This window comes from Pseudochaenichthys georgianus, chromosome 22 (assembly GCF_902827115.2).
Source record: "Pseudochaenichthys georgianus chromosome 22, fPseGeo1.2, whole genome shotgun sequence".
Lineage (NCBI taxonomy): Eukaryota > Metazoa > Chordata > Actinopteri > Perciformes > Channichthyidae > Pseudochaenichthys > Pseudochaenichthys georgianus.
The window spans coordinates 20,491,974-20,503,848 of NC_047524.1; the positions used below are offsets into that span (position 1 = coordinate 20,491,974).

Genomic DNA, 11,875 nt, shown 5'->3' on the forward strand with positions numbered 1-11,875 from the left:
CTCGCTAATTATAGGACAAATCCAATGCATTATTAAACCAGTTTTAGATTAAAAAGAAACACATTATTCCTTACAAAATCGAACTTTCATTCAGATAAATTATGTCACTTACTTTTATGAAGTTAGGAAACACTTTAAGAAATCGTCAAACATCGCTTCTGGAGTTAAAGTGGCCTAACTGTAGTTTAATGTTTTCTATGTTATTTCTGTTTCTTCAGCGGACATAATCAAAACCTATAACCTCAATGATATAGGCTATAACCAACAGGATGAATCAACAATATGAACAACAAATGGCATTTAAGAAAGCCTTTATTTAGTTAATATTTACAAGGAAATTATAAAAATATATAATTAAAGCTTTGGCAAATATTTTACATTTAGACAATTTATCTCTTTGTTCACATCGTCACTGATAGCATCGAGATCATGGTCACAAATTAAGATAATATTATATACGACAGATTACAGAATAGCCCTTGGTTTTTATAATAAAACATCAATGACAGGTTGGAATAACAAATGTATTCTCCAACAAACAAAAAAGATCCTGCAGTCTCCATGAGAGAATAGCAATATGATTCATGAAGTGTTCAAAAGAAGAAACAGCTTACATTCATGTAGCGAGGAAAGTCGGTCACTGCCCCCACAATGAACGTGAATGGGCCTGTGTTTGACTAAACTGCAAACACTCGGGAAACAAGCCGTTAGTGTTCAGACTTACTGTTGGATTTGTTGAAATTAGTTCAGTTTAATTCTGTCTCGTTATTAAGGTGGTATAGATCTCGGTTATGATGATGAGGTAGGGAGACTGAGTCCATGCACAGTGTTCAAGTCTTCGTGTTGCTGCTGCTGCTGTTGCTGCTGCTGCAGCTGCTGCTGTTGCTGCTGTTGTTGCTGCTGTTGTTGCTGCTGCTGCTGCTTGCTCAGGGGAGTGGGCTGTTTTCTGTCTCCTGCAAAACCCAAATAAGACATTACAATCTGTGTTCACTCCCATAGATAGAAGCAGATTAATTTTCCTACAAGTTCTAGAAAGTTAAGCTCCGCTCTAACAGAAAAAACGTAATTATTAACAAGCAGTCTCAAAAAGGCTTCTCTTCCATTCTATGTATAATGCGTAAACCTTTTCCCAGACCACCTCGCATGCCAAGTCTGGTAGGTCAATATTTAATAACTGACATATAATTAGGCTTCATTTGGGGTTTGGTAAATGTTTACACTCGTTGCGGTCGTTGCTTATTGCGAGAGCGTGTGCGTGCAAAAGGCACGAAGAGAGGGAGAGAAGCTGCGGGAATAACTTGATAAAAAGGGATTGCCAAAAGTTGTCATAATTAATTGATCGAAGTAAATAGTCTAACACTCTGTTTTATATTTTACAAATGTGAGAATATCTTAAGAATATTAAAATATCAAAAACAAATGACATACAAATTGATTTGACTGTTGGTAACGAAAAACAATCAACACAAATAGTTTGGGGAACTTTTGCTGGGTGTTTTAGACACTTCATTGGATTATTGGAATAAATATCGGGAAAATATATGTTATACACCAAATATAGGGTAATTTAAAGCAACATCACCGCAGTGTTCATGTCTTGTTTTAAAGGATTGGACACATCTGTCACCAGTTACCAAATTAAATCGTGGTCCCTATACCTTCTCGGGCCTGGTGCTTGAAGTTCATCGGTGAGTGGATCTCCCCCGCGTGCATGCCCATCCCGCCGCCTGGGTGCGACAGGGCCGGGCTCTGCGACTGCCAGTGGTGGTGTCCCGGGGCCACGTATCCGCCTGCTGCCCCGCTGTACACCCCGTACTGGTTGGAGGGAGAGTACGCACACGCGGAGACATAACCGGACAGTGCGGAGGAAGGCTGCAGAAAACAGATAAGACACGGACAAAATCAGCAAAACCCTGGAAAACGTTCTAATAGAATGTGACAGTGACATGTGGCCTCCAGCTTCTCTAACACTGAGTGGTTTAAAGGAAGACGGGAGAAAATACACCACATTCAGCATTAAAACTAATTGGAGTATACACAGATGTCAGTCCGTCTCATTCCTAAAACATCACACTTAATCAACAGTAATAATAGTCTGCGGAGTCTCAAGGGTACAATCTGATTAAGCAGAGCCCTCTGTGGCCTTACATGACTCTGTTCAGGGTCCCTGATATGACAACTGTTCACATCCATGCCACAGGCCTTTGGAGCGAGAGCACTACTTTACTAAAGGCTACCTGCTCATTGTGGCACTAAACAATTAGAATCATTCCTTTTAAGAAAATACTATGGCGATATTAATACAGAGTAGCCTACACACTTGATGTATACACGTTACATTATGTACACATGAATATTACCTGAGCGTATTTTATGTCAGTGTCAATGGCTGTTTTGTCAATCCCGTTGACAGAGTGAGCGGGGAAAGCTGCTCTGTTGACGCAGCTCCAGTCCTCCATTTTCTGTGCATATCCGTCCGTCCCAGCAAGGGCTGAATTAGAAACAGTCAGTGCATGTCAAAAATGTTTAAAGGTAAAAAAAATGCTACAAAAAAGTGCGGTTCCATTCCTTTATAATGTGTTAAGCAAATTAAATTATCAATGTGTAATTCTTTACACGTAAGTTATTTTTTTATTTAGTTACATGAATGTCATATAGGCTTTGTCTTTTTTTCTGTTTCGCCTATAATACATTTGACAAAAGAAATTGGGCTTTAAAATGTATTTCATTTTCAAAACAGCAGGCTTATCAAAAATAATATAATTGAGAGTTATTTAAACAATGACATCATGAAATTATCATTATAGTAAAGTCCGTAATTGTTTATAAAAAGGTGTGATGCAATATGTGAGTCTATTGAGTGAAAAAAATAAAATAAAAAACAAAACACACAGAAAAACGAGGGGAAACAACAAATGCATATTATATATATATATTATTATAAATATGTGTATATGTGTATACTAATTTAATAATATATGTTAACAATTTTGTATACTGTCTTGTCAATAAAGCCCTATATTGCATCACGTAACATTGTCTTACAAATACAATTATGTCGTCGAGCTGTTTCAATAAAAAAAGGCAAAAAAAAGGCAACATTTATAGAAAATGTGTCTAAGTTAATTTTGGATATCGTTGTAAAAAAAACACTGGGCCAGGTGACTCAACACTAACAATGACTGAAGGACCAGAAAGGCAAAGAGAAATGGCAGTAATGACTACTTGAGGGATTAGTGGGGATAAAGCAGGTGAGCAAGGTGTTTGCAAATGCATCATCCCATGAAAAGGCCTATTGTGAGTGGCCTTACTGCTTTCTGGCTGAATGATGAAACGGAGGCCTGTGTCACTTGTAATGGACACATTGCCCTGCCAGTTTCCAGAACAAGTTGTGCAGAGTAATGTTGCAATTCATCATGCTGGAGAACACAACAATAACCAGCTGTTCGGGTTTATTAAAGCTGTGGTGTGAAAACACAGAGGCCTTTCTCAAAGGGCATACAATGATTGTTTTCCTCACCTGAAGAATCCATAAAGGCTCGTATACCGAGGATGTTGCTGACGGTGTGTGCGGAGGGCCAGGCCCGGGATATGCTCATATGTCCAGCCGTCATCGGTACTCCAGGATGGTTGCCCATTTTAGCGCTAGTGGGCGACATGGCGTTGGGGTAGGAATACGGATAAATGTGGTTGTAGGAGAGCCCGGCCTGCGCGGAGCCTTGTTTACTGCTCTCATACTGGTTGGGCTGGGAGAGATTTCCAATCTTGTTGCGTAAAATCCTGCTGATCGAGCTAACCGACGGGACATTGTACTTGTCACAAACTCCATCTGCCAAAAGCCTGTCCCGGATCTCCCATGCAAAGATCCCGGGGTCTCCTTGTTTGTAATCCCTGATATTTTTCACCACGTTCGGCGTCGTGACTCTCGGTTTGCTTCCACCGATGGCACCGGGTAAGATGGAACCCGTCTCGTTGTACCTCGCCAGAATCTTGCTCACGCAGCCGTGGGAGACTCGGAGTTGCCGGCTTATATCGCAGGGTCTTATCCCCAGCTGGGCCAACTCCACTATTCTTAGCCGTATGGCATTGGGCAGGGGTCGCCCATTGACGAACACACCGCCGAGCTGGTTCACCTCTCCATAGTTTTGCTCTGCAGGAGAATGAAGGCACAAAAGACATATATTTACTCTGCATGAAGTGAGTACACATGCATTTCTGACATGTTACAATGTACTATTATAATGTTGTCATTTTGATGCACTTCCTCTGCCACAAAATATAATTTATTGGAATAATTATATGTATTTATTGTTAAAAGACACAATGTTCAGGCTGCGGACACAGGCCATACAGCTCCTGTAATTTTCACCACAAATTGAGGTTACAGAGTTCTATCCCATAACATGTGTCAGCCTACACAGACAGCTAACCTCAAAGGCTATTTTGCAACTTTATAAACGTTTTTTTTTTTCAACAATTTGACTCATATTTCTCTCCGCCAGCCCTGCATACACAACAAAAAATACAACATAAAATGGCGAAGTTGAGGATTTGACACTCGAGAGCTCTTCAAAGACTCACTCCATGGGATAATTGGCGGTGTGGTTCCATTTAAAGATTTAAAGCTTTAAACAATGCCTGCTGAATAGAGCCGGACAAATCCACCATGGAGTAAACTTGACAAGTTCTCGTGCAAAAAAAAGACAATCTTGATTTGCTAATTATCTGCAGTTGAAGAACATTTCTGTCTTTACGCAGGCGTGGTGAGTGTGGATACGCTTCCATAAGCTCTCTGCCAGTAAAGCATGCAGATGGTAACGCGGGCTTACCCATTTGCCTATACGGGAATATAGGTGCCCCTTCAAATGGCTGAATGCGTCCGGGAGAAGGCAAGAGAAGGAAGGGGAACGGGAGGAATGAGCCCCACAAGAGGAAAAATAGACCTCTTTAAAATCTCCTCCGAGTGCAGCGCGCCCCCTTCTTCTTTTTTTGGAAACAAGTGACCGCAAGGTAGAATGGCACCGAAGTGATCTTCATCCGATAAAAGCAAATTGGAGTTATCCCGGGGAGTCCGTCGTTTGCTGAAATTAATTTGACGCGTCCTCCACGTCAATCTTCGCTGTTATACGCCGAGCCTCTGCTCTGCTTTCATTGGTTCGTCCCGAGCTGGGAACGCTGTCAGCCAATGCAAACTCCACCCGATCGGAGCAGTGCAGCCTCCTTGAATATTTTTGCACAAGGGAAGTAACAGAAAGGGAAACGTTCCATCCAACATGCAGCCTTCTGGTGAGGACTTATACACCATAGTTTTGCACTTGGATGACAGTGGACGGGAACACTTCCTGGAATTGTTAGCGTTTTATATTGGAAACACATGTTTTAGTGCATCGGTTTGATTATAAAAGTAGCATCACCTGAAAGTATCCACCTGTCGATGGGATGTGCAAATATCTGATTAGCTATTCTATTTAAATAATTGTACCGAACATACTCTTTTTGTCTGCATTGTCTTCCATAGTTGAACTGTGTTGAAGCTGAAGGAGTAGTTTGAGAGCAAAGTGGAAAGTTGCTCACTAAAGTTTTTATAAGGCAGTGTTAGAGCATCAAACATGGAGGGGCTCATGTAATCGATACCTCTGTAGAGCCCAGACTATGGCATATCGACTGGATGCCAGAGACATGCATTATCACAGCATGTTTTCGGAATTTCCTGTGCACGTTTAGAAGGTATCGTTTATATGCTCGCAAAACGTTACTTGTAAAACTTAACAGTCGACCCAATGGTAACAAGGTTCAGTGTCCTTATCCCTCACCACCTCCACCTCCACCCTCTCCTCTGTGTCTCCTGGCCACTTCACCATCCAGATCTGGGAGTAGGACACATGGAAAGCATCAGGTCTGGTCAGAGAAGCTGAAGAAGATCGCCTCAATTTGCTATTGATGTCTGGATAGCATTCATATATTTCATATGTATATGCTGTATTTGCATGCACATTGCAGGGTTGTGGTGGCTAAATGGATGTAACTTCATATTTTGCTGATGCTGAGTATGAATAATTGTGGAAACAAGTGATATTTAAGATGTCAGTGCCACTGCTGTCTGACTCACTGCACATTGTTCTGTCTCTCCCTTAGCTGGCAGGACCCCCCTCATCTGGACACCAGAGGAACTGCAGGCTTCTCTCAGCACACACAACCTTTTTGAAATGTAGGACTTCTCGGGGAAGGTAAAAGTATCTCTGAAAATGTCACTAGAAAACAAAGTACCTTTCCCACTTGCATTTAAAATTGACATCAATATATCGAGAAGGTGGTGAATTTTCGCTTAAATTTATCTTTTTGTTTTATAGTTTTTCTCAACGAGTCTGCTTTATTAACTCAGAAACGTTATCAAATACGTCATGTATTGTACCCCTAACTGTTAAACATGCAATAGTTCATCTTAACATGCTTTGGTTGGTCGTTATAATTTATTGTTGGCTGTAACCATTTTCAGATGTAATGTAATTGCACTTAACGAACGATATTTCTGTTTTTAGACCTGAAATAGTTTAAACATTCTGGAAACTAACAATTCATGCAACACTGAAACGTCTCGCTATATATATAGGCTACCTATTGAATTTGCATTAGTTTTATTTTTGTTTTGTATCATCTTCTCCTTTACTAGATGGATGATATATTCAAATGCACACAGTCTCTAAACGTATTCTTACTAATGAAATATAAGTTTATCGCTAAAGTTCAGACAGTTTAGAATATATTAAAAGCCAAAATGTGCGCGGCAGCAGAATGGGTTTTCTACAGTTTAAATAGGTATTAGATAAACAGCAGAGATCCGTATAAGTAAAGCCAATGCGATACTGGTGGCCTGACCCTGACCCTGGCATTTTCTTTTTAAAATGTAAATATATCTAGTGAAAAACGAGATTAATATATAATAACGTTTGATAAAATCATCTCCGTAAACATTACACGCTGCACCAGTCTTAATTGTTATCAGGTGCAACTCTTTAACCGTCACTTTGTTAGCTTGTGTGACAAAACAAAAACAATCTTAAACGGCTCTTCACAGTTTCCAGGATTCAGAGTTTTTCGATACAATATTTGCCCACATAAATACTGCAGTATAAACACTAACGCCAACTCAACAGTTATTATTATTCCAAATGACATGCACCGACTTATTTTATAACTACACAATTCTTTCTTTTCACCGAGGTGCCATTTGATCAGAGGTCTAAACACAAACCTAACACTGCACAGATCTTTATCTTAAAACGACTTCTCGTGGGACTTATGAACTAAAGTCATCGTGCACACGACAGCACAAGAAGTGTTAGAAGGATATTTAAAGGCTGAAAAGTATTACATTATTGATTTCCCAGTAATAACCTGTCGTAGATAAATGCTTATTATTGAGTTTGTTTTGATTAATTACGATCACTCACTTAAAGTCATATGTCTTTACGTTTTTATTTGAATTACTCTTGCTGGTGAAATGAGGGATGGAATCGTGTCACGTATACCATCGATTACTGTTTCTCTATATCAATCATATTATGTAATGACACTATGTTTCCAAATAGATTTTTAGAATGAAGGGATCATATAATTCCAACTGGTACATTGTAATAATTTTGATACAAGAACAATTCACCATTATTTGTATATGGCAATCTTGAATTTCAATTAATTTAATTAAATGGTAAATGCATATTAAAATACCTCAATGTAAGTCAGCCGCTGTTTAGGCCTTTCACTGGTTTCAATATGCCTGATCATCCCGAATATATGTATTATTTCTCTTTATGTTATTGTTTATTCAGTTCAGCAAGATTATTAATAGTCCACAAACAGACGCCGGTCTTCAAAGTTTTTGATGAGACATTTCCTCCCAAATTGCTTTCAGATGAGACACGAGTTAAGTAATCCGATCGACACCTGACGCCCGCAAGGTGCGACGACCCCCGTCGGTAAATATTGATGTTGGTTTTAAGTGTCATCAAAGGATTCACTCCCCCAAGTGTGCGTTTTCTTTAAAGTTTTAAGGCGAATTTAAAAGTTCTAGTCACTGGGCTGAGCGTGTGTTTGTGTGTGTGTGTGTGTGTGTGTGTGTGTGTGTGTGTGTGTGTGTGTGTGTGTGTGTGTGTGTGTGTGTGTGTGTGTGTGTGTGTGTGTGTGTGTGTGTGTGTGTGTGTGTGTGTGTGTGTGTGTGTGTGTGTGTGTGTGTGTGTGTGTGGTGTGTGTGTCTGTATGTCTCTCTGTCTGTCTGTATACACAAAATACAATCAAGGCCTATACCTGGCATAAGGACAACAAGTAAAAATATTAGGTTTATAACTATTTGTATTACAATTGTGCATCAATGTGGACATTACATGTATCTCTTATCATGTTCTTATAAATGTGTCTTCCCCATTTACGACAAAAACAGAATGTGTATTTATTTTTGTCATGGTTTTTTCAACTGGGTGAACCCTAGTGTTTTACTGAAGACCTTTTTTGTGTGCCTATGTTTAGTGTTTATGAGTTTAGTGATCGCAGTGGTCAGGGAATTATTAGATAGTGTCCAGATTGTGTGTATTTAGCACACGAGGTCAGAAAAAAGCCTCCAGCTCCTTATATTTCCGTAAGGATCCGAATAGTAAACCGAATAGAGACATTTAGAGAAGCTATGGTCTTATATTGGTGATATTTTTGTAATGTTAAACCCAATACATTAACTTAAAGTTTCAAATTTAGACTAATTGGTAATAACCCATGCTCATTAGGAAGGGGAATCAATGTTTATTCTGTTGAAAGCAACCCAAGCCCAACCTGTAAAGAAACGATTCCACGGTCAGGTAGCCCCCCTCCTCTACTAAAAAAAGGTTTGTCCACTCCTATCTGATCCAGAGGTGGCAATGTGTAGTTTCTTTGTGCTCCTGCTGGTGAGGTTCTGAGGCTTGGGAGGCACTGAGCTCAGTTCTTTTATAGCCACGAGACCCACTCTGAGCTGCAGAATACGCCTAATGAGTGCGTGCAGTGGTGCCATGTGAAACATGCCAGCTTTTACCAGGCTGAGTAATTGCTTGTGACCTTCACTAAACACGTCTCATGTGTCTTCATGTTCTGAGCAAACTTCTAATTGTTACATAGCGGGAGATGCCTGAGGATAACGCATGTACTTTGACGGTTTTGTGGGGAGAAGCAGACATATCCCCTGTTAAATGTTTAGAGGTGTGTCTATTTGGTCAGCGTTTGTGAAGACATTTCTTCGTGGACCCCTTCTTTAGCCCAAATGTAATATTAAGGCCACTAAAATGTCTCAATGAGACAGCCCATTTGTTTCTGTTTTTTATTGTACCCATTACATAACCTAACAAGTATGGCTCCATCAGAAATGGGTTTATCCTGTTTCAGGACCCTCAAGGTATTCAGAGAATACCCTGGAACACTCAGATAAAACAAACAAAAAATCGATTTAATTGTATAAATAAAACGTATATAAAATGAATAAATGAGAATGGTATCCGTGTTGTTGATCTGTAATATTACAGTGTTACGTTGATGTGTTTGTCCTTCTCGGACCGTGCACTATATATACGCATTTCAGTGGTTTTGTGTTAGAAAAGAAAGCAACCAATCAGATCTTGTTCTGGGTCTCTGGGTAGAATATCCTTCAACCAAGGTATTCTACATCCTTGATAGAATGCCCTGGCCGTTGCACTGAATTAGAGCGTACAGTTTGATCAACCAATCATATATTGAATTGTAGCCAGGGCGTATTCTTTCAGAGTTTCCCTCGGTTCCAGGGTATTCTAGAAGGCCCGCTAGTTAACTGGCTCGAGAGGGTGTGACTAAAAACCGAAGGGCGCGCTGGAGGGCGCGCTGGAGGGCGCCGGAGGGCGCGCTGGATGAGGCCGGAGGGCTCGCTGGATGAGGCCGGAGGGCGCGCTGGATGAGGCCGGAGGGCGCGCTGGATGAGGCCGGAGGGCGCGCTGGATGAGGCCGGAGGGCGCCGGAGGGCGCGCTGGATGTTATTTGGCATAGTGAAAAGCTGCAGTTACCACCTTCGGAACATTGGAAAGATCCGAAAGTACATCACTGGAGATGCGTGCAAGGCAGCAGTCCAGACCCTTGTTGCTTCGCGCATGGATTACTGCTCCACTCTGTTATTAGGAATTCCACAACAACAAATCCATCGCCTGCAATTAGTACAGAACAATGCAGCGCGTCTCATCTCTAGAGCTGCATTAGACGACCACATCTCGCCAGTGCTCGCTGAGCTGCACTGGATTCCCTGTTCCTCCGGCGCCCTCCAGCCCCATCCAGCGCCCTCCCTCCGGCGCCCTCCCTCCGGCGCCCTCCCTCCGGCGCGCGCCTTCCGAGCCCTCCCTCCGGCGCCCTCCGACGCCCTCCGGCGCCCTTCGGTCTTTAGTCACACCGGCTCAAGACAGAGGATCTAGAACGAATGCGACGAAGCAATTCATGCCGTTTTTATTGTTTTTAACGTTGAAATGACAAGTGCAACAGGTGAAGATGAAGTTGTTGCGGAATTGTTGTGAGTACCCTTTTCAAGACGACAATTCAGTGAAAAGACAGACATTATAATGCCGCGGAGGGGGGGAGGGGGGCGGCGGCTGGATGTGTCTACAGAAGGTCCAGTTGTGATAGCCACGGTTCGCCAGTGGTTTGTTGTAATGTTATACTGCTGGATGTCCTTGGGATTCCACGACAACTTTGTTGTGTGTTGGTTAGCAAATCTGGTTTTCATTGTTATTGGAAACATATTAGGAAAATACAAAGGACATTTTTCTCTCTGTTGCTAATACAAAAACGAACTGTCATCCCAAAATATGACCAGACTACAGTGTGAGTAAACATGTTTCAGATCTGGAATTCTGAATTCTGGTATTGTTCACACATGCTGTGCGCTTGTTTGCTTTTTATTGAGATACATTTCATGCACATTTATTTTTGCCTAATCTTAGATTTAATCTTATGCCTCAAAATCAAATACAGAGAGGAAAGATGAGATATATTTCAAATTGTATTTTTTTTTAGGGGGAAGAAGGGTTAGTTATATCATGCCACCTCTTCTGCGTCAGGTTAGGGTTAGGGTCAGGGACCTCTTCCAAGAAGATGACTCTTCAAACTAACTAAATATTATTTTTCCAGATTAGGTTTTAGCTTCCATACCAACTGCAGAGTGTATATTAGTATATTAAGTCATGATATAAACATTAATCTTCTGAATTACAGCAGCTTTTTCTTCCGGAACACGGTAGATTACACACAGTATGATTCTGTAAAACTAAACAGTTTCTTCTTATCATGATGCACCGTATTAAGATAGTATGACCTCTAAAAATAAGCAGTAACCATAAATCCAGGAAGATTAGGATCTGTTCCGGAAATGGAAAAGATAACTGACTCACAATATTAGTGATAAGTACACACATTTAAACATCTGCTATCAGACTGGAGCCTAATGAAAGCTCAAGGTGCTTTATCAGACATGGCTTTAATTTACCATCTCAATCTAGATGACGATCAGGTGACCCAAAAATGATGGATTGGATTTGAAAATGACCATAGCTATATTGCTTGGGACAGATAAAGGAACATTTATTAGGTAATGTGGCTGTTTATTTTTTCAGATTTATAGATTCCACACTTAATTGTTTCAATTACTTTTAAAGAATTATAACTTTTCCCCTATGTGGTATTTTATCTTGTCTGTATGTCGAAAGGTAAGCACCAGGGTTGACTAGGCAGTATTGTGTGCCATGCCTTGATAAATGGTGTTATCATATGTAAGCTTATTGTTTTTTTTACCTTTTTACATTCACTGTGCTCAGATAAACAGATCTTTTATGCTGAACTGAAC

General features: G+C 40.7%; 1 protein-coding gene across 1 annotated transcript; it reads right to left on the reverse strand.

The window, feature by feature from the left end:
• Positions 1 to 789: 789 nt before the first annotated feature.
• Positions 790 to 10,033, reverse strand: pax1a (paired box 1a). Its single transcript, XM_034112001.1, has 7 exons — positions 9,851 to 10,033; positions 5,814 to 5,867; positions 5,483 to 5,534; positions 3,521 to 4,150; positions 2,361 to 2,491; positions 1,659 to 1,872; positions 790 to 953 (listed from the first exon to the last, which is right to left on the reverse strand). Exons 1-7 carry the CDS (start codon positions 10,031 to 10,033, stop codon positions 790 to 792), a joined length of 1,428 nt encoding a protein of 475 aa, XP_033967892.1.
• Between the last annotated feature and the right edge of the window lie 1,842 nt (positions 10,034 to 11,875).